The sequence below is a fragment of the Macaca fascicularis genome, chromosome X (genome assembly GCF_037993035.2).
Source record: "Macaca fascicularis isolate 582-1 chromosome X, T2T-MFA8v1.1".
NCBI classification, from domain to species: Eukaryota; Metazoa; Chordata; class Mammalia; order Primates; family Cercopithecidae; genus Macaca; species Macaca fascicularis.
Window position 1 is genome coordinate 37,643,202 of NC_088395.1, and position 24,259 is coordinate 37,667,460.

General features: G+C 37.0%; 1 protein-coding gene across 1 annotated transcript in view; it reads left to right on the forward strand.

Annotated features, from left to right (window-relative positions):
* Window positions 1–23,974, forward strand: part of XK (X-linked Kx blood group antigen, Kell and VPS13A binding protein) — a 44,941-nt gene extending 20,967 nt beyond the window's left edge. The window contains exon 3 of the mRNA XM_005593277.4: window positions 19,498–23,974. Coding sequence (XP_005593334.1) covers window positions 19,498–20,324 — 827 coding nt within the window. The 3' untranslated portion in view covers window positions 20,325–23,974. The remainder of the gene's footprint in view (window positions 1–19,497) is intronic.
* Window positions 23,975–24,259: the final 285 nt, after the last annotated feature.

Here is a 24,259-nt window from a genome sequence, read left to right on the forward strand (position 1 = left end):
CCTCATTCCCATCCTGGAACAAGTCATTTTTCTTTAGAACAGAAATATACATTTTTGCCCATAATAAAAATTTCATTATCTTGAGATTCCTAGTAATCTCATTCACTTGTATTAATAATAACTTTTAAGCAGCTACTTGTATTTCACAAAGAAAACCAGGGAGTAGATAATTGTGAATTTCTGTCATTTTAGCAGCCTAACCAATCTCATGAATATACTTCACTGAGCTTTATCCAGCCACATACTTCCCTTATTTAATTCCACAGTGTGGCAGAAATGAAAATGTTCATTTACAGACCCAAAGATAAAGCCTCTTTGTGGCATGTACGAATAACAAGCAATGGTGTATAAATGAAAACTGTGCTTACTGATCAATTTTTCAGAATTCTGTCTTACTTAGAAATGATCTGGAAAGCCAATGAATAGCCAAGCTCTTCAGTTATCTAAAAATTTTGGAAATGCTCTTCAAGGTAACATACTACACAACCTCATTACTATGGAACTACGAATTTATCAGAACAGTGATTCAAGTTGCTTAAAAATAGATTTAAGTTTTTAAGTCATTTTAAATATTTGACAGGAATAATTCTAGCTCATTTGATCAAAAAGCTGTATAAGTTTAGGAAAAACATACCCAAGAGTATAAAAATATATGCTTGTATTAAATATGACACTGATAAATCAGAGATGTTTACATTAAACTCAAAGTCTTAAACTAGTCTTATTTGCCAAAGAGTTACATAAATTATATAAATCTGAATTCTTAAAATGGTTTTGAGTTGGTTTCTAGGATAATATATTTTTTAGACTAGCACATTTAAAAATCAATAGTACAATTTGCGTATTTTAGGAAATTCTAGTTATATTCAATTTATATAAGCAGTTATTTGTCTAGATATGCCAATCAGAATAGAACTCCTTTAATTTGGGAGACTTTATAATCTAACGTATTAATACTGTGCATAGGTAGGAAAACATTATACACTCATACAATCAGAGTGAGGATATTATAGACATATAGACCTACAGCTAGAAATAGAGTTTGTAGCTTCAATTCTTCAATTTCAGGCATGGATCAAGATTGAACACAAAATCACAAAATCTCCCCAGTCCAGATTTTAATAGCTCTTTTCCTGTCAAAGGGCATGAAATTCTTAAGTGATTTGAGCTTAGAAAAATAAACTAACAAAAAGGGTGACAAACCAGACTTTCTGTTGCCCGTCACCCAATAGGGACTAGATTTCTCTAAACCATGGATGTACTTAGATCTCCAGATTGTTAGACCTTAAAATCGGATTTCAAACCATTTCTCTCAATGGTAAAGGGGAATAACTTAATGGTTGTAAGTGAACCAGAACAAAATAGAAACACAAAATTTGTAGAGAGGATTTCAAATGAGAAAACGAGGGTGTCAACAAAGCTCTATTGGTGCTCTGGATTCACCTATGAGAGCGAAGAAAGGACATGCCTAGGCTTTAACTGCTCACGAGGTGCACTTCCTTGTCAGCAATGTTTACCTGACTCTTACAGGTGAATCAGTTGGACATCTTGTTATGACTTCCAAAGTGGTTAAAATATATTTTTCAAAGGGTAAAATTATGTTGCTCATACAGATGTGAACCTGTTGTTTACGCATAAGGAAATGAACAGATGTTATGGCCAGGCGTGGTGGCTCACACCTGTAATCTCAACACTCTGGGAGGCTGAGGTGGGTGGATTACCTGAGGTCAGGAGTTTGAGACCAGCCTGGCCAACATGGTGAAACCCCTGTCTCTACTAAAAATACAAAATAAATAAATAAAATAAAAGAGAACCAACTAAAGATTATTTAGAGTTATCAAAATAAGTATGTAATTGGAAACAAAACTTCTTGTATGACATTTTGAGAGGGAAGACAGTTGAACCTGTGTTGAACAATGCATTTTGCAGTATGTGTCAGTGACCTGTCAGATAGCCTGTATCCTAGAGTTGAAAAGCAACAAGACCAACAACAACAACAGGAGTTACATCGCCCCACAGAATGCGGAAATGCCGGTGCACAGGCCTGAGTGCCACCGATTCTTTAGGGGTGGGACAGTCAGTCTAATTGACATGTCCCAATTCAAGAAGAATTGCTGATGCCTGGGTTCCAGAGCCTGGCAGGGCTCCTCACAGCCTCATCCATTGGCAAAATCACTCATTTGAGGAAGCCCCATGCTGTTGCCATCAGCAAATTCTCTCAGAAAGTTTAAATCCATGATGTGTTTCTGACTCCTCTCAGTTTCTGTCATTTTTAGTTGGAGGTGTCTGTGGGACATCTAAAAGAAGACATGCCATAAGAGATTTTTAAGATTTAGTATGGAGGCAGGAATGGCTGTGTAGCCTGGAGAGATACATAGGCTGATAGCAGGCTTTGGGTGCTCTGAGACGTATGTCCATGCATCTGTGGTGAAAGATTCTGTGCACGTTGCCAACATCCTATCTTGAGCATGTGTCGCAGCACATACTGCAGTGTTTCTCTTCCTTTCTGCCACAGGCCTTTCTCCTCTGGCAGGGAATGCAACTCAGGTACTGATGAGAAGTGTGGGTAAGGTAATGCCCATGGGGCCACCCCAAACTAAGGGAGATGGTAGTTGATGGATAAGACCTCAGCCTGTCTGTCCTTTAGATGGATAATTTGGGGTACAATTTACACAATCCTCTGTGGATCTCCAGTGGGAATGAGCCTCATTTGCCACAGTGGTAACCAGTTTAAAAATGTAGTCTTTAGTAGCCTTGCTTCCTCCCCTCTCCCACTTCCCACCCAACTCCTTCATTCTGCTTTCTAGGCTTACCTCCCAAATGAACCACCTGCACCCAGATGCTTGCCTCAAACTCTTCAGTTTGAGAGTAGTCATCTAAATAGAGATGATAATTTGAATCACAGTGGGCCAAGCATATGCAGCTGTGAAAAAGAAAGCTAGGTTCATCCAGGGACAATTTCAGTCACAGATGATGTGATAGAATTGAAGGGTAAGCATGTTTGAGGTTTGTGCTAGAGAATGAATGAAGTTTTGCACCAAGTATTCTTAGCTGGATGTGGGAAAATAGAGGATTTGTTTCATTGGAGGACTTGGTAAAAATTTTTAAAAAAACAATCGTAGTAGCTCTTAAGCAAGCAAGTCAGATGGGTAGAAGGTGGTGGTTAGGATAGGGTGTTTGAATTAGTGATTTCAGAGGTGTTTATTGACTCTTGGATTACTAGGAAAGCGCTCTTAATAACTCACTCCTGCAATTTCACTTCTGCTGTATTTGGGGGAAGGCTAAATAGGCTAGGATTCTTAGGTCTAATTTTATACCACACTTCTCTGAACTTTGATAACCTGATGCAATCATCTTCTGTTTGATCAGATCGCTGCCCAGAGATCTACCTTGGCCGGACACATTGGCTAGATTCTGAAAAAACCTCACTTAATTTTTTTGTCTGTTTTCTGGACCAACTGTATTTTATGAACTAATCTAATGATAATAGCTTTAATTCATATATTCATAGAGGAATATTGTGAGGAGGGAGTTGAAGGCATAGCTTTTTATGTTTGTATGTGGTGCTTTACGTGATGTAAGCTTATAAACTTTTGGCATAACATCATCTTTTTTTGCATGTGTATACTCACACACAAAAACACAAAACAAAACTTCAGGAAGTATGAAGGGAAATACACTGGAATATCAATTAGTTGTTGTCCTGAGATAGCGAGAATATGGGGTACTTTTTTTCTTTCCATTTATCTGTGTTTTTCATGCTTTCACAATGAGTATAAGTTTTTGTTGCAAAAGAGAGAGTGATTGATCATGGGCTACTCTGGATGGCTGTGGGTTTTTGTCTTACTCATTTGTGCATGCCCAGTTCTGACACATATGACTGCTCAATGTAAGGTCAGTGAATGTTGAAAAAAACCTAACTGCTATCACGGAAGGTATTTTTTGTGAGTTAGGCAGGGAAGTTAAATTAATCTCAATTACTTTCTTTCTTTTCTTTTCTTTTCTTTTTTTTTATTTTTTTTGAGACAGAGTCTCGCTCTGTTGCCCAGGCCGGAGTGGAGTGGCGCAATCTCGGCTCACTGCAAGCTCTGCCTCCCGGGTTCACGCCATTCTCCCGCCTCAACCTCCTGAGTAGCTGGGACTACAGGTGCCCGCCACCACGCCCGGCTAGTTTTTTGTGTTTTTTAGTAGAGACGGGGTTTCACTGTGTTAGCCAGCATGCTCTTGATCTCCTGACCTCATGATCCACCCACCTGGGTCTCCCAAAGTGCTGGGACTATAGGCGGGAGCCACCGCGCCCGGCCAATTAATCTCAATTTCATAGATGAAAAAAGTGAGGGTATCATTTGAGATGTTTTCATTGCAAGTGATAGAATATGCAACTAAAAGCAATTTAAAATTGTAAAAATGTATTATCTCATATAATAAGTTCAGAGGCAGAGTGATCCTACGGTTGACTAACTTATTAGCACAACAGTGTCGAGGATCCAGGCACTTTCCATCTTTTTATCTGTCTTCTTTGGTTTCTTATTGGTGTCTCCCCTGATGATTGCAAGAGGACCATGTATCTATTATGTATTTCTGCATAACAAACCACCATAAAACTTAGTGACTTAAAGTAATAGCAGTCGTTTCTTTTGCTTATGATTTTGTAATTTGTGTAGGTATCCACAGGGCTTGCCTTGCTCCATATGGCATCAGCTGAGGCAGCTTGACTAGGGGCTGGCAATTTGGTACTGTTTAATACTGGTTGCTTAGCTGGGGCTGAGGGCTGGAGGCCTTGGTTCTTTTCCATGTGGACCTCTCTTGGCTTTTTTACAACATGGAAGCTAGATCTTAAGAGTGAGGATTCCAAGAGACATGAAGTAGAAGTTTTCTGTGTCTTAATATGTTGGCCTGGAAACCAGAATCATTTTTGCTTGATCCTATTTAGGAGTCACATGATCTTAGATTCAAGAAGAGAAAACGTAGACCCCACTTGTTGACGGGTGGTATTCCACAGGACTTCAGGAGCCATGTTTTAAAACATCTACAGGTAGTTTTAGGTCTAGACATTACATGCAGACATGATGAAGAGGGAGGTTTCTTCCTGTGTACTTCTTTTTATTAGGGAGGAATGCCTCTTTTTTTCAACATAATTCTATTCTGTTTCCTTTGGCCAAGATTGGGTCACATGTCCATGCCAAACCAATCTCTAGGTACAGGAATAGAAAACGAAGTTACAGATTTCTCTGAGGTGTAGATATCCTTGACCCTACAGAACAGCTGGGCAAGGCCTGGAGTGGATAGACCAGCTTCATCCTCTTAACCCAATGAATACAAGTTACAAATAGTATAATTTTTGTATTTGTCTGTGACACAGAATAAGTTAGGAGACTGGTCTATATTAATCTTTATTTACTCCAGTGGTCAAACCTGGGATCATCTTCCTTGAACACGTGGAAGGATGAATAGCACCTAATCAGAATTAGAGTTCTGCCTTTAAGGAAGAAGAGAGGAAGGATACCAATTAAATTGGAGACCCACAGTATCTGCAACACTGAGGTTTAGGAAGTTTAAGGGCCCAAAGCCAAGACCAAGACCCAGTTTTTGGACACTTGGCCCAATGTTAGTTGTTTTAACCAATACTGCTTCTTGTGGAGTTGGAGAATGTTAGACATGGAAGGGACCTAAGAGATCATCATGTTTGATTTTGCACACTCTGTAGAAACCACTTATTCGGTGTCCCTGAAAGGTATTCCACCAGCCTCTGCTTGATTATATTCAGCAGTGGAGCTGTCAGTATTCAAAAGACACTTCTATTGGTGAAGTACTCATTGTTAGAAATTATTTCTTATATAATAAGAAATTAAATGGGACTTTTCATTTTCCTCCAGAAATGACATCTGGCCCATGTGCTGAATATATTACCTTCAGAAAAAAAGCCACTAAGGACTGTCCAGTTTTCTTCTCTCAGGATTTTCTGAGAGTAACAAACTAACACTACCACAGTCAACCTCACATACCCATACCTTCCAATTCTAAAAGGACTTACATGGGGAGAAGGGGCAGAAGAGAAGAGGATCTTCTGTAACTTATTTATGGTGATAGGTTACTTCCTCCCCTCCAGAAGCCACTTAAAGTAGAATTTCAAGATGAACGGTGCTAGCAACAAGGGTAGTCAAGTCACTCCCTGACTTATGAAGCTGGGAACCCATAGGCCTATCTCAGTTGCTTACCTCCCTTAGAGATGGCTTGTTGTGTGTACCCTGGAGTTTAGGAGTATTTATGAGCATAGTGACTGAGGCCTGTTTTTCATTTGTATATTCCTGAAGGAGGGAGACTTGAGGGAATAGCCTGGAGTGAATAAAGACTGTGGTGCCATATGCCTGGAAAGGGGGTGAGAGGTCTCTGCTGTATCAGCTAGCTATTGCTGAAAAACAAACCACCAAAGACTTAATGGTTTAAATAAAACATTTATTGTTGCTCAATAGTCTACAGCTCTGTTGGTATGTTAGGATTCTCTAGAAAAGCATTATATAGGTGTATAGTATATATGTATATATTTCCAAATATATACATATATATGTGTGTATATATATTTCCAAATATATACATATGTGTGTATGTGTATATATATGTATGTGTATATATATGTGTATGTATATATATATGTGTGTGTATATGTATATTTTCCTCTTTGCTTTATCAGATCTTTACATGACATGTTTGCTTTAGATATGTATTTGTTTCCTTTTTAAGCAATAAAATTTATAGTATAGTTGGGGCACCCTGTGAGTCTTCCTTGTCATGATTTCAGAGTTTATCATTCTTGTGCATGATTTATAACTTTGCTGCATAGGCACTGTATCCATAAATAGGATATATTGATTTTGTAGGTCTTTAAACTTTATCACACTGCAAATAACTTTCTGAAACTTGCATTTTTTTTTTCAGTCAACATTATATTTTTGAGAACTATACACATTGACGAATGTAAACTTAGTTTATTCATTTTTGTGGCAGAAAAGTGTTCTATTGCAGGGTGGCCAACCTTTTTCTGTAAAGGGATAGAAGAAAAATATTTTAGATTTTGCAGACCATCTATGGTCTGTGTCACATATTGCAAATCCAAGAAAGAAATAGCTTGTATATATCTGATAGTAGATTGGATGCTCTGGTACTTGTCTTACTTTATTGGCTTACATTTCTAACAATTCAATTTAATGGTTTTCTGCACCAGAGGTCATTTTCAGCTATAGTCAGTATAGTATACATAGCTGCTGTAGCAGCCTAAACAATGGTCCATATGATTGCATAATGGTATATGCCTATTATAAGATTATATTAAGTCTGCAAGACTTGAAGGTGGGTTCATATTCATTCCTCCTAAATTAAACCCACCTCCAAATGTGCCGGGGGGAGAATGTTTCCATCCACCCACCAAGAGTTTTTGCTTAGGTTTGGCTTTGGCATGATGTTGGCTCTGAGTTTTTCCTGGAGTTTGTGGCCACAAGTCAATGGAAGTTACTTAGTGGTACTTAGTGGGAAGACATATGCCTCCTACCCACCCCCAGACAAGGGTGTCTTGTCAAGGCTGTGCTTGAGTTTAGTGGAACATGTAACTGCTGCTTATATAACAATTTGAATAATCCAGTATCCAGTATAGGCCTTCTGATTCCTCACCCACATCTCCGTAAAGTAAGTAGGTCTTGGTAGTGCTGCATAGAATTAGAGGCACTGAGTAGGTATAATCACACATCGAAGAAGTGATATCCTTGCAAGGTCCAAACCACTTGTTTTTCATTCTTTTTATCCTACCTATTTCTAAAAGGCTTTCATGTTGTTTACAACCATGGACATGTATCAAACATGACCATAAAATAAGGAGAACAAAAAATAAAGTATTTGGAAAAGAGGGAAGGGAAGATAGATTTGGGAAGAAAAATGCACTGAGGATTATTGTGGTAGTTGAAAAGATTAGTGGAGGTAAGAATGTGCATGCAAATATTTGTGAGTGTTTATGGTTCAAGTGTTGGCAAAAGAAAAAATACGAGAGATTGCTTCAGTCATGGAGGGTCTAATGGCCATGCTTTATTATTTACAAGGTTCACTGTACATGAGTAGCTACATTTTAAGAGGGTTTGTGATGCCTTGCCCTACCTGAAAATCTGCAGTAGAATAGAGAAATTCTGTCTTGGGATTCTGAGTGGTCTTGCTACCATTTTGCTGTTAGATACCATTTTGCTGCTTCCATTTTGCTGATAGAGGGCCCCATATATGAGTCTAGGATCTTACTTCCTTGATCTGCTATTGAAAGGAAGGTTTTTTTTTTTTGCGTAGTTCAACTACTGATGCCCCTTTTCTCTGCCTGAGGCAGGATGATAAGGAAGGAGGAGGACAAGTTGAAGTTGCTAGGGCAGATAGAGGGATCTGCTTCTGCCCCCACTTCTCTCTGATCATTGGTTATTCCTTGAGAGGCAATTCTCAGAAACCAGCTTAGCACAGTGAGGCTTACCCATTCTCGGGTGCCTAACCAGCATGATTTCAGAAGGTCTTTACATATGAAATACTCGCATAATAGAAGACAGACATGAAATTTGGGCTCAGTGGAAGCAAGGAAGAATTGAACAAATCCTCAAAGTACCCTTGGTGGATTCTCCAGACTCCTTGAGGTCCTGAGCAGTTTTAAGGGTAGCGGACTCCTTCCTGCCTTCAAGTAACAAAAGAGATAAAATGTGGAGCTGAGACCACTGCTAGGGAAATAGACGTAATTATATTTATTTAGGCAGAAGAGCCTACTGGTTAAGGCTATGATCTGGGGCAAGACTACTTAGATTGGAATTCCAGCTCTGTTAACCTGAGTGATCTCTGGGAAGTTATTTAACATCTCTATGTCTCCACTTTCTCATCTCTATTATGAGGATAATAACAGTATCTACTTTATAGGATTGTTAGAAGTTAAGTGATTTATAGCTGTAAAATTCTTACAATAGTCCCTTGGCATGAAATAAGAGTGCAATAATTTTTTGCATAAGAAAGATGCACTGGAAGAGATCTTATCATCCAGGTCCTTAGGCAAGAAATCGAAATACGTCTGGGAGAAAAGAACAAAATCACTCAGGATCTCTAAGGATTATAGAGTATACAGTTATAATCATGTCATGTGGGTTGTGAGTGATGGGCCATAGTATTTGTTCTCACAATTCTGAGGACAAGATATAAATATGTGTTGAAGGAAAAGTCCTCAATTTTTGGCTAAACAGCTGGTAAACTGACAGATGTTCAAGAGAGATTTTGGTAACAGTGAGATCTTAGTCACTAAGACTTTAAGAATTTTCTTTTAACAGTACTAGGGCATCATACTGGTTATATTGCAGAATGAGTTTTGCTGTAGTAATCTAAGTAGGGGTTTATGTCATGTCTATTTTCTACTTGGCATTTTGCCAGGGTAGGGAAAAATATATCTGAAACAACTCCATTATAACAATGAAACGATAGTCCTTTTTGCCTTTAAAAATTCTAATCTAATAAACATTTATTGAGTGCCTACTAAGTATAGTAACAGTGTACCTAGTTTTTTCAAATACATATTATTATTGAAGTATAAAGGACACACAGAAAACTATACTCATCATAAGGGCAAATATTGATTTGTCACAAAGTAAACTTACTCATGTAGTTCTCTATCCAAGGTGAGAAACAGAAGAGTATCAGAATCCCCAAAAGACTCCTTATGTTTCTTTTCAGTTACTTTCCTCACCCACCTCCCCGAAAGGTAACCACTAAGCAGAAAGCAGACTTCTCACACCACAGATTATTTTTTCCTGGGTTTTAAAATTTTATGTAAATGGAATCAGAGTTCTGATTTCTTTCACTCACACTGTATTCACGAAAGTTATCCATGTTGTAGTTTGTAACAGAAGTTTGTTCCTTAGCATTGCTGTATAATATTCCATTGTATGAATATACCACAATGTATTGATACAGTCTGCTTTCGATTAATGTTTAGGTTATTTCCAGATTGTGACTATGACAATTAATGCTTCTATAAATATCCTTGTGCTGGCCTTTTAGTACACATATATATACAGTTCTGTTGCATGTATATGCAGGAGTAGAACTGCTGGACCAAAAGCAATGTCAATGTTTAGCTTAAGTAGAGACTGCACAGGCAGTTTTACCATTTTACACTCCCATAAGCAGTGTATGAGAGTTCCAGTTGCTCCATATCCTTGCCAGCACTTGGTTTTACTTTTTGTGATGGAGTAGGTGTGTAATATCTCATCGTAGTTTGAATTTGCATTTATTGATGAATAATGGACTAATTTTCTTTTCATGTCTTTAGTGGCCATTTTGGGGATGTGTTTGTGTACGTGTTTGTGTGTGCATGCGTTTGTGTGTGCATGCATGCACATGTGTGAAAAGACTATTCAAGTATTTTCACTCATTACAAAACTGAGTTGTATTTACCCTTTTGGTCCTTGTTCATGCCTTCTTGTATCTCCATGCTTCCACATAGGATCATTTCTTATGGGCCTGAAATACTACTTTTAGCATCTCTCCTTTAGTGCAGATCTGCTGGTGACAAATTCCCTCTCCTCATTTTTGTTTTGACAGAAAATGTATTTATTTTACCTTCATCTTTGGGACTGTGTTACTTCCTACTTTTAGGTTATCATTCATCTTCCGGCTTCCATTATTTCTGTTGAAATGCTACTGTCCTCTGTCATTATTGTTACTCCTTTGAAGTTCATCTGTTTACTTATACTTTCTGACTGCTTTTAAAGACTTTCTCTTTGACTTTGGTGTTCAGCAATTTTAACATGATATGCTTAGTTGTGGTTTTCTTCATATTTATCCTACTTGAGTTTTGTAGCATTTCCTCAATCTCTGGTTTGATATTTTAGCAGTTTGAGAAAATTCTCAGCCTTTATTGCTTCACATATTGCGTCAGAGCCATTCTTTTCTCTCTCTTTCTCTCTCTCTTTTTCTCTATCTGGGACATTTTCACTCTACCATAAGTTTTTCATGCTTTTTGTTTCTCCATTTGAGTGTTTTCTTCTGACCTACCTTCTAGTGAGTACTAATTATCTTTATAGCTGTATCTAATCTGCTATTAAACCCATCTGTTGATTTCTTAATTGTAATTATGGTTTTTTTTTAGTTCTAGAATTGTCATTTGAATTTTTAAAATAGTTTCCAGTCTCTGATAATTTCCCAATTTTGTCACACAATTTTAAAAACATATAAATTATAGTTATTTTAAGTTCATGTCAGATTGTTACAAAATCTGTATCTCCTATAGGTCTATTTTTATTATCTATGATTATTTTTGGATTTTGGTCATTTTTTGTTGTTGGCATACCATGTTATTTTTAATTTAATGCCAGGTATTTGTAAGAAAAAATTGGAGAAATTTTGAGGTTCTGCATGAACTATCTTTCTCCAGGAAGATTTTGCTTTTGTTTATGGCAGCCAGATGGACTAGATGCAGATCAACTTGACTCAGTAATGACTTGAGATGGTTGAAACCTATATCAGTCTTTGAGAGGGCTTAATCTCTTTCTAGTCACCCTAACTCCTGATGTCCTTTGAGTTTCTACCAGAAAGCTTTGGGTGTACACTAGGATCATTATGGGGCCTGAATGTCAATATTTGTTCCCATACCCACCAGCTTTGAGAGATTGCTATAAGTTGTATTCATATTATTTGTCTCTTAGTACTCACTTTCATTTGGGAAAATGTCTTGAGGGAAAAAGAGCTTCAGAATTTTCTCTAGAGATTTTTTTTTCTTTCAAATGTCTTAGCTCCAGGAGTACTCACTGCTTTAGAAGATCTCTGATGTCTTTGAACAGATGTTTACCTAGTTGTTCTTGACAGAAATAATGGATTAAACAAGCTAATCTGCCATGCTAACGTGGAAATCTCTTGCTTTTTGATGCCTTTTTTAGGGAATTCAAAAAGCATGAGAAAATGAAATTGTACTTTTTTTTGTCGTTTTAAATGTTTGTTGATGGCCAAACACTTTATCCGTTTTTTCTTTTGCTTTTTTCTATTTGTATGAATTTCAGAGGTACAAGTAGTTTTGTTACGTGAATTTATTGCATAGTGGTGAAGTCTGAGCTTCTAGTGTATCCATCACCCAAATAATGTACATTGTACTTAATGTACTTAATGTACATTAAGTAATTTCTTATCCTTTACCATCCTCCCAAATCTGTAGTGTCTATCATTTCACACTGTGTCTCCATGTGTACACATTATTTAGCTCCCACTAAGTGAGAATATATGGTATTTGACTCTTGTTCTGAGTTAGTTCACCTAGGACAATGGCCTCTGGTTCCATCCATGTGACTGCAAAAGACATTTCATTCTCTTGGTTTGACTGAGTAGTATTCCATTACATATCTCATTTTCTTTACACAGTCATCCATTGACGGACATATAGGTTGATTCTATATCTTTACTATTGTGAATAGTGCTACAATAAACATATGAGTGCAGGTATCGTTTTAATATGATTTATTTTTCTTTGGGTAGATGCCCAGTAGTAGGATTTCTGGATTAAATGGTAGTTCTCTATTTAGTTCTTTGAGAAATCTTCACACTGTTTTCCATAGATGTTGTATTCATTTACACTCCCACCAACAGTGTATAAGCATTCCCTTTTCTCCCATCCTTGCCAACATCTGTTATTTTTATTACTTTTTTATAATAGCCATTCTGACTGGTATAAAGTGATATCTCATTATGGCATTAATTTGCGTTTTTCTGATGATTAGTGATGTTGAGCATTTTTAACATTTTATTCTATAATATATATTTAGTCTGTGCAGATCTGGGCTTTGAATTCTGGCACACTTTTTGGGATACCTTTAGAGCAACGTGAAATCTGTTATGAGTTTGATTCATAGTTAAGAACGAAAAGCAACCAAAAAAGATATACAAATGGCCAATATGCGCATGAAAATATGCTGGAAATTATTAGTCATCAGGGAATTGCAAATCAAAATCACAAGATACAATTTCACACCCATTAGAATGGCTAGAATAAAAAAGTTAGATAATAAGAAATGTTGATGAAGATGTGGAAAAATTGGAATCCTTATAGAATAATGGTTGAAATGTAAAATGGTGCAACCCACTTTGGAAAACACTATGGCAGTTCCTTTGACAATTAAACATTACGTTACCATATGACCTAGCAACTCCACTTCTATAAACTCAAGAGAAAAGAAAATATATGTTCACACAAAAATTTGCGCATGAATGTTCATAACAGCACTATTCACAATAGCCAAAAGGTAGAAACTATCCAAATGTTTAACAACTGATGGATGGACAATGTCTTGTATATCCATACAATGGAATATTATTTGGCCATTAAAAGGAATGAAGTACTGATACGTTCTACAACATGGATGAACCTTAGAAACATTATGGTGAGTGAAAGAAACCAGTCACCCAATACCACATGTTCTATTATATTATTCATATGAAAGTCCAGAATAGGGAAATTTTTAAAGATAGAAAGTGTATTAGTGGTTGCTTAGGACCAGTGGGGGCAAAATTGATAGCTAAAGTGTATGGGGTTTCTTTTTGAGGTGATGAAAACTTTTAAAAATTGACTGGTGATGGTTGCACTTATATGTGAATATTTAAAAAATCATTAAATTGTTCACTTTAAATGTATGTGAATTATAGCTTCATTATTATAGAAATTTTTCAACATACAAAAAGATTGAGAGGATATTATAATGAACCCCCATGCATCTATCACGTCTTCGACAATTACGTGTTTTTACCAATGAAGGATTTTTTTTAAGATGCAGCTTACATAGGCAGATTCATACACTAGGGGAAAAGAGTCAGGATTAAGGGAGTAGTTGAGAATTTAGGAGGGAAAGATGATAATTGATAAGCAAAGTTTTTGAGGAGGCAAGTGATAGAGTGTAGTGCAGGTGGGGAGATCCTGGCTCCAGATCGTAAGAAAGACTCTTTGTTCACTGAGTTGAAAGAAAACAGGTAAAAATTACTGTCTTTCAGAAATCTGTTGAAAATTCTAATTTTTAGAAGCTTGCTGTGCTAACTTCCTCCAGTTTCCCTCTGCCACTGCACTCCATATCCCCTTTGGCTTCCCCAGTTTCCTCTTTGAAGTCATTCATTAATTTTTTTGAAAAGTCTATTCTACAAAAGCATTTCATGAGTTCAGTCATTTTACTGAAGATTCAGTGTCTACAGAGAGTAACCATAATACAGAAAGCAACCATCTACCATCCTCCATCTTATAGGCAGCTTGTGTTATCTCTCTAAAGCAACAGTCAAACTGTTCCCTTGTCCTATAAATAAAATTCCTTTCCTAAAAGGAATTCTGGGAAAGAAAATATTCTCCATAACTTTATATAGAGATTAAGTTTTTGGTGTTAAGTCAGGAAATGAACAAATCCATGCCTAGTGACAGTTAATTTCTCTGTGAATTAGGAAGGTTCATTTGGAAAGAGTTCATTTGGCTGGAATTGGGTAGGAGGAAGCTTTAGGAGTGTGCCAAGGGTTTGAAATATTGCCAAAGCCTTCCTTTTAGCTTTACCTAAAGTAATGTCTTCCCTTCTAATAATGATGAAAACAGCAAAATGCCTCCATCCATACACACACCTAGGAAATGAGATTAGGATTACTAGGGGATGTTAGACTTCTGTGAAATGCCACTTAAATAGGCAATACTGCCAATTTATCCCCTTTTGTATTGGCTCTGTGAAGATAAGGTTGGGAAATATTGTCAGGTAACTTTTCTCCATTTAAGTCTGAATCAGTAGGTATTTGCATGAGCATCATCCTCGTCATTCATTAGATGACAGCTTAAGTCTAGAGCTGGAAATGTACATTGGAATCATTTTGTACAAGCTTCTTGTCTCCCAAATGTGTCTCCCTCCCTGACCCCATTTCTATCTGTGACATTTTGTAGTGAGTGCCCAACAGTATGAATGATGATTAAAGCCAGTGATTTCAAAATATGTTTTATGCATTCTCAGAAGGTTTCTGTGGTTGATTACTACTAAGCACCAACTGGGTAATAATTGCCTAATTCTCTTGATAGAGAAAAAGATGTAATTTGGAAATAATTGACTGAACAAGAGAAAAATGGATAGATACTAGAAAAAATTATGTGGTCCATAGTATTGCTTAAAGCAATAAATATTTTGGAGTCAAAATACCATAAATATAACAATATACATACCGTATATGTGTGACTACTTAACTTAGATTGTAATAATTTGTGTTTAGCTCATCTTCTGCACTTATTTTTCTTACAGTGGAGAAAACATAAGGACTATGAAAAAATGATTTAATACTGGATCCTTAGAGTTTGGAAATTTGTAACCACACTTACATGTATAAGTAATACACAAAGTATATCACTAATATGTTCTGCTTTACAATGCTCCATTGAATTAGCCTCTCAGGAAAAATAACAGTCCAATTACTCCCCGGTCAACTCAGGTAATGGTGTTTCTACCTTTTAAATTTGATTAGTAGATTCCAGTCTTTCCAGTGAATGGCATCATTAATTAAAGTCAGTGCCAAAAAACTATGAGAAAAACTGACGCTTTGAGTAAGAATGAGCTTCTCTTCCAGGCAAATAAATGCCAAAGCTTCAGAGTTTTTATGTCTACCAAATATAGATGTTTTTCCATTTGTTCATAACTTAAATAAGAAAAATATTTATTCCTATGCATTTTAAATTGTACATTTAGATAGAGACAATTCTGTTACATGGACAGAATTACATGGAATTGAATTTTAAGAATCAGGCATGGATAAAGCTATAACAATCAAGACAGTGTAGTAGTGGCAAAAGAATAGACAAATAGATCAATGGAACAGAATAGGGAGCCTAGAAATAGACCCACATAAAAACAGTCAACTGATCTTTGACAAAAAGAACAAAAACAATACAATGGAGAAATGATAATTTTTAAAACTCTAGACACAGACCTTACACCCTTCACAAAAAATTAACCCAAAATGGATCACAGACCTAAATACAGAATACAAAACTATAAAATTCCTAGAAGATAACATAGGAGAAAATCTAGGTGACTTTGGATTTGATGATTGCTTTGTAGATATAACACCAAAGGCATGATCCATGAAAGAAAGAACTAATAAACTTAACTCATTAAAATAAAAAATTACTGCTCTGCAGAAGACACTGTCAAGAGAATAAAAAGACAAACCACAGACTGAAAAAATATATTTTCAAAAGACTTATCTGATAAAGAACTGTTATTTAAAATGTACAAAGAACCCTTAAAACTCAACTATAAGAAAACAATCAGGTTAAAAAAAATGGGCCAAAGACCTTAACAGACACCTTGCCAAAGATGGACAAGATGGCAAATAAGCATATGAAAAGATACTCCACATTATATGTTATCAGGGAAATAAAAATTAAAACAATAATGAGGTACTACTATATACCTATTGGAATGGAATATCACTAAGCTTGAAAAATAAGGAAATTTTGCCATTTCTCAACAACATGAATGAACCTGGAAGATGTTATGCTAAGTGAGATAAGCTAGGCACAGAAAGAAACTTACTGCATGATCTCATTTATATGTGTAATCTAAAAAAGTCAAATTGATAGAACCAGAGAATAGAATAGTAGTTACTAGGGGCAGGGATGGGTCTGGGAAATAGGGAGATGATGGTCAAAGGATACAAAGTTTCAGTTATGTCAGATAAGTAAGTTCTAGAGATCTAATATACAGCATGGTGACTATAGTTAATAATACCTGAAATTTGCTAAGTGTTCTCCCACAGAAAAGGTAACTATATGAGGTAATAGATATATTAGCTTGACTATAGTCATCATTTTATAGTATATATGTATGTCAGAATATTATGTTATCCACCTTAAATATATTGGCAAAATTCCAGAACACTGACTAAAGAAAATACAGGTGGGGATGTGGAGCAACAGGAGCTCTCATTCATAGCTGTTGAGAACGCAAAATGGTACAATCATTTTGGAATACAGTTGAGAGGTTTCTTAAAAAATACACATGCTCTTACCCTACGATCCAGCAAACAAATCACACCCATTGGTATTTACCCAAAGGAGTTGAAAACTTATGCCCCTCCAAAAATCTACATATGGATGTTTATAACAAATTTATTCGTAACTGTAAAAACCTAGAAGCAACGAAGATGTCCTTTAACAAGTGAATGGATAAATAAATTATGGCACATCCAGATAATGAACTATTATTCAGCACTAAAAAGAAATTGACTGTCAAGTGATGAAAAGATATGGTGAAAAAAACTTAAATGTATGTTATTAAGTGAAAAAAGTCAATCTAAGAAGGCCACACATACTGTATGATTCCAATTATATAACATTCTGGAAAACGTAAAACTATGGAGACAATAAAAAGATCAGTGATTTCCAGGAGTTGGAGACTAGGGAGGGATGAATAGGTGGAGAACAGAGGAGTTTTACGCAGTGAAACTACTCTGTATGATACTGTAATGGTGGCTACATGTCATTTAATGTCCAATGTACCCATAGGATGTACAATGCCAAGAGTAAGCCCTAATGTAAACTGTAAACTATGGATGATAATGATCTGTCAGTGTAGGTTCATCAGTTGTAAAAAAATGTATCACTTTGGTGGGGGATGTTGATCCTGGGGGTTGTTGATATGCTTGTGTCGGGTGAGGGAATATATGGGAAATCTCTGTACCTTCTGCTCAACTTTACTGTGAGCCTAAAACTACTCTAAAAATAAAGTTTATTAAAATGAATAAATAAACATTTCAAGATATTTTTAAAAAATGAAGCAGCAGGCATGGAAAGGTATTATCTCAATTTTATGGGTGAGAAAACAGAACCTAGAGAGGTTGCCATTTTTTCAGCATAAACTGGTGAGACGAGAATAAAACGAGAGCCAGGCTGTCATTTCCTAACTCATAGCCCTGCTTCCCATCCTTCCTTGTGCCAGTATTTAGAGATGTTGGCAGCCTGTAGTAAGTGATTATATTTCAGTTTTGACCACAGTCTACTTATGGGTTGGCATCATATATCTTAGATAGTACAACTCAAGGCCAACAGTGCTGTGCTCTGGAATGTAATACCACTTTCCATTTAAATGAGCTATATCTTGTCTCCCCAAACTTCTGCTTCTATTATAAACTGGATAAACCCATTACCCATAAGTCATTTTAAGAAATAAACAGGTGGAGTTGAGACTTCTTGAAATGCTAAGGACTTTCATCCCAAGACAGATTGACTCTCAGTAACAGTGAAGTTCTCGTTTCTTCAGTTCCCCACAGAATTTAAGAATGCATAAAAAAGGATGAGTTTGTGTCCTTTGTAGGGACATGGATGCAGCTGGAAGCCATCATTCTTAGCAAACTATCACAAGAACAGAAAACCAAACACCACATGTTCTCACTCATAGGTGGGAACTGAACAATGAGATCACTTGGACTCGGGAGGGGGAACATCACACACCGGGGCCTATCATGGGGAGGGGGGAGGGGGGAGGGATTGCATTGGGAGTTATACCTGATGTAAATGACGAGTTGATGGGTGCTGACGAGTTGATGGGTGCAGCACAGCAACATGGCACAAGTATACATATGTAACAAACCTGCACGTTATGCACATGTACCCTAGAACTTAAAGTATAATAACAAAAAATAAATTCAAAAAAAAAAAGAATGCAACCACAGTGAGTATTCTATAGTCAGTGTATCAATTTAAAAGAACCTGCAGATATAGAGGAACATACTGAGCAACTTATTACTGTTTGTATATCTACTGCTGGTATGTGCTGAGGGACATCAAGAGGAAATATCAGATTTGGTTGGTCGGTCTTGATTCCCCAGAAGCTTAGAAGCCAATTGAGAAAACAAAACACACCATATAAAGGACTCTACATATTCAGACGGGCCCAGATGAGGTCAGGAATGTATTTTAGTGTGACTTACCCTGAAGCAGACCCTATGAGAAGAATTTGAGTGCATATATTTTGGGAGGAAGATGTAAGGAGTGCGGGAGAAGAGAAATGAGGTGGGGAAGGGAAGGCAGCCAATAAAGGGAGACAACTATTAGACGACTATCACCATGGGTGACTAGAAGTTAATCCAATGAGAAAGTACTAGGAAATGGCATAGAACACATGTCTCAGAGATATTCTATCTAATGGATGGGGAAGCCATAGTACTTGTATTCCAGCTCTTAATCTGGGCTAGAATTGGGGCATTGAGGGTGCTCCTGGGAGTATTAATTCATGGCACTTCAGCCTGACAGGCATCTGGATGCAGCAGCTTTCTGCAGTCTGGAAAACATACTCAAGCACAGTGGGCAGATGCTGACAACTGGAAGTCAGGCTGTGCACATAAAACAGAAGAGTTCAAGGAATGTGGGTGGGGTGCTGACAGAGTGTCTGCTGCAGTAGGATTCCTAGTGGAGGTGAGACTTGATGATACTCTCTCTTTTCTCCCCAGGTCTCCTCATGACCATATCCCTGTTGTCCATTGTGTATGGAGCCTTGCGCTGCAACATCCTAGCCATCAAAATCAAGTACGATGAGTATGAAGTCAAAGTGAAGCCTCTGGCCTATGTCTGTATCTTCCTGTGGAGGAGCTTTGAGATTGCCACTCGAGTTGTAGTCCTGGTCCTCTTTACCTCCGTCCTGAAGACCTGGGTGGTGGTTATAATACTCATCAACTTCTTCAGTTTCTTCTTGTACCCCTGGATCCTCTTCTGGTGCAGTGGTTCCCCATTCCCTGAGAACATAGAGAAGGCCCTCAGTCGGGTGGGCACCACCATTGTACTATGCTTTCTAACTTTACTCTATACTGGTATCAACATGTTCTGCTGGTCTGCTGTACAGCTGAAAATCGACAGCCCTGACCTCATCAGCAAGTCCCATAATTGGTACCAGCTACTGGTGTATTACATGATGAGATTCATTGAGAATGCCATCCTCCTCCTCCTGTGGTATCTTTTCAAGACTGACATCTATATGTATGTGTGCGCACCTCTGTTGGTCCTGCAGCTGCTCGTTGGGTACTGCACAGCCATTCTCTTCATGCTTGTATTCTATCAGTTCTTCCACCCTTGCAAAAAGCTCTTTTCCTCCAGTGTTTCTGAAGGCTTTCAGAGGTGGCTCAGATGTTTTTGCTGGGCCTGCAGGCGGCAAAAACCCTGTGAGCCAATAGGAAAGTCAGATCTACAGTCATCCAGAGATAGAGATGAGACACCTTCTAGCAGTAAAACAAGTCCTGAGCCTAGTCAGTTCTTGAATGCTGAAAATCTTTGCTCTGCTTAATGAGACCCAAGGTCTCAGGGCACAGGCATATTATTTTCTGGGTTTGATACCCGTTATTCATACAAATAATGAGCCCTACGCAGGGAACAAGGCAGGAAGTTAGCTGTTAATTCCTTGTGAGCTGCTCCTCTTTATAGAGCTCTTGGGTATGTAGAACTATATGGGAAGAAGCCAGGAAAACCTCTGAGTGTTGAAGGGGCAACCCAAGGCTTCACAGTTCACAGGTAACCATGTTATGTTCTTCTAGGCATTACTGGCCTTTTCACTGACAAGTTACCCCTCAAATCTGAATTGTACTGGTTAGATTCATTAGATAGAATGAGGAGAGGGGCTTACCTGTTCTCTAGTTTTCCAGAGTGCTGGTTTGGGTAACCTGAAGTTTTATGATCCCTGAACATAGTTTTCACCCAAGAGCTGTCCTGGTGACCAAAAAAGATTACTAGGGTTTTGCCATCAGCAACATCATTCCCGTCAGAGCTTTCAGGGAGGGCTGTTCAAGTTTAGTTTTTGAATAGATAGAGGTTTCATTTTCATCTTATTAGGGCTTTTTGTACATAGCCAACCGTAACCACCCTGGCATGCTGTCTCTAATTGATTCAAGAGCCTAGATTTGGAAACCTTGTCCCTTAGCATCCATAAATGCAGAAATGAGTGATAAATTTGGCTATGGAAGCCCTGGAATTTTAGGAAAGTTGTGATTCTTTGATATGTTGATGAAATTCTGGATCAGGAGGGGTGTTAAAACATCAAAATGATGGAGGCTTATGTAAGTAGAATTCTTACCATCTTACTCCTGCCTCCCCATTCCTTGCCTGTCAGGACCATTTTAGAAGAGTTACCTTGGTTAACTTAAGGGTTTTTTAGAAAGCCCCACAGAAATCTCTCACCCAGTTCCAGTGTATAGGGAATTTTCATTTTCATTATTTGAAGGAAGAGGGTTTTCCTTACCACCACCTGTAATTAGAGATTGATTCAGAAACTTTTTCTAAATTATAAAGACGGAATGACCAGAAAAGTTTTGTCTTTCATGGAATGCAATTTGACTTGTCATAATTGTGAGTTAATTTGATAAAGATCTCCAGTTTTATCCTCTGACACCCTTTAATGTTCTATTTATTTTTTCCTTTAATCTGAGACCCTATTTGTTTCATAAAAGACGATTGACTAGCATATCCTCAATTATCTTGGAAAAATGCCTAGATCTAGTGCCATTATTTCTACCATTAAAATCTTGAAAGTGAAATACTTGAAAACAGGTGAACATAAAGATCACACCAATTTAGAATGAATATTAAAGCCTGAGAAATTTACAAAAGGGACTCTATTTATGGACTCGATTTTACCATATGGAATAGGGGTTCATTTCTCTGTGTTAACCTACAAAACGTATTTATCTGGCCATTGCACTTTGGATAATTGTCATTTTAAATTCTTCTTGGTGTCAAATTTTTAAGTAATTTCATGCACACAGGAGAAAATGCAATTTGGTAATCAGTTTCCACTACATTCAGAGGTCAAGAAAGCAGTATATATTCTTTCACAAGACATCCATATTGCTTAATATTTATAGAGTTCATAGAAATACATCAATAAGCTCCTAAACTATAGAGCCTCAATTTTAGTTTTTCTCATTTGAAATGTTTTTGATTTACCAATATTTGTGTCCAGACAGTAGATCATTTTTTGTCTATTTTTAACCAAATAAGAATAACACTCAAGACTGTGTTCTCCATCCCAACACATCACTTACCACTTGCACTATTCTTAATAGGCCTAAAATATTGAGCATATATAATCAAAATACTTCATACAACATATACTTCCATGCATTCTTCATGTAATCACATATGTGCATAGATACACAATTGTAATACATAAAACACCCTTGAAAATATATAATGACTTTGAATAAAATAAAGTTACCATGTTAATACATCATTTTTTGTTTTTTCCTGATTAACAAAAGGGCTCTATAATGATTAGGAGAGCAGTAAGGCCATTCTTTAGTCATTCCAAGTGTATATTTGTATCACACCAGTTACTTGTGTTCATTGACACCAAATATTTTCAAGCTTTTTGTGAGAAAGAAATTCTTGCCTTGAGTCTCTGCAGTGGCAAATGGTAGGGGTGATAGTGCTCCCTTTTCACCTGAAATGCCTCCACCTCAGGCCTTGGGAGTGAGGTGTGGGAGTAGCCACCAGCCTGCCACTGACTAGGCATGTTACGAATTAGACAGGGATGGAGAGACTGGTTTTTTCCAGCTTTGGTTTGGAAGCTTGTCTCAAAAACCATTACAAAATCTTAACCTTCAAATACATTTTAAATCACTTTAATTTAAAACATAGGGGAGCAACTTGAGTGATCCCAAACCAAACTAACAGTGCTGGTTTGTCAGACACCCAAAGCCCACTGCACACATTTATAAGGACAGAGGTTTGATAACTCATTTGGGTATTTTGTCAGTTTTAACCCTTGATACACAGGTATCCCAGCTTTGGGCACATGTATGTCCATTCACTTTGGGGAAGGGATGTCACTACTTTCTTTCTGTGTGGTGAAAACATAAGCCATGGCGAACTGATAATTTTTGTTTTTAAATTATTTATATTACTGAATTGGCAAAATTATAGTTCACACTGGAGAGCTAGGTTGTCCTATAGGCATAAAACAAACCAGCAAATTTTCTCATGTGTTTGGAGTTAAAATGTGTTTTTCAGTTATAATTTCAATTTTTAAATTTCTCGGTACTTTATCTAATTAATTACATCCCATAACTTGTCAGGATAGCTGCTCCAACTGAATTGCTATCATTTGGCTGGATGGGGGTGAAGTATGTCTTCAAAATATATTGAAGTAAGTCCATCAAACATGTTTAGACTTCTCCTCATTACTGGAGACAGCCCAGTGTAGAGATTGGCACTTCCCTGTCCAGCCCTACAACTTAAATGCTCTATGCCTCAGTTTCCCCATAATACCCTTGTCCAACCTACCTCACAAGGTTATCAGAAAGATCAAATTGAATAATAGATGTGAAAATGCTTTGAAAATGTTTTTAAGTGCTATGCATATTTATAGAGTTGTTATTATAGTTATTCAAATCCATTAGCAGGTTATTTTTATTTTTTTACTGTTTGAAAAGAAATAAGTAGTGTCGTTCATATGAGTTCCTGAGTGGATATGTGAATCTTTGGTCTTCTCGGCAGGTGCCCTCTCTCTTACCACCAGTTGCTTACAAAAATTAGCACTCAAACACGTGGCACTTGGAAGAAAAAGACCCACTGAATCTGAGAAAGTGCTTTCTGGTGGCAAATGAATGTATCATTTTAGTATAGTTTTCTATAAAGGATATAGCAACATCTTTTGATAATTGTGCTTTACAACTTGAATGCTGATTCAAGGCATTATTTGGATGTGAGTTTAATCTTTTCAGCCTTGTAAATGGGAAAATATATATTAAAAATGATTGTCAAATACAACGTTTCTTTGGAAACCACCTTAAAACATTAGTGCTGTGGTTATGAGTGAATGTGCCAGTACTTAACCAGTCAATGCATTGTGGATATGAGCTTTTGTTGACTGCTTCTCTGCAGTCATTGATGCTAATAAATATTGTTATGTTTCTTCATATAATAAATTAATTTTTCAGTTTCTCCTTGTATTGCATTCTTTATACAATTCTTACATGACCTTTTTACTTGAGGGACTATTTTTAAAACAGAAATTTTAAAATAGTTTCATTGTAACTGATTATAGTTGTATGAACTCACCTGGAAATTACTTCTGTAGGCTGAGAAATTTGAGAGTGCTAAGATTCAGCCTTGCAGAACAGCAACAGTCCATGGTTGCTGAAAACTCCTCTGATTGTTTTATAAACATTTACTCCATTTGTTAAAATTACACTGCTGGATACTAAGATTCTGTTCAGTTGTCCATCA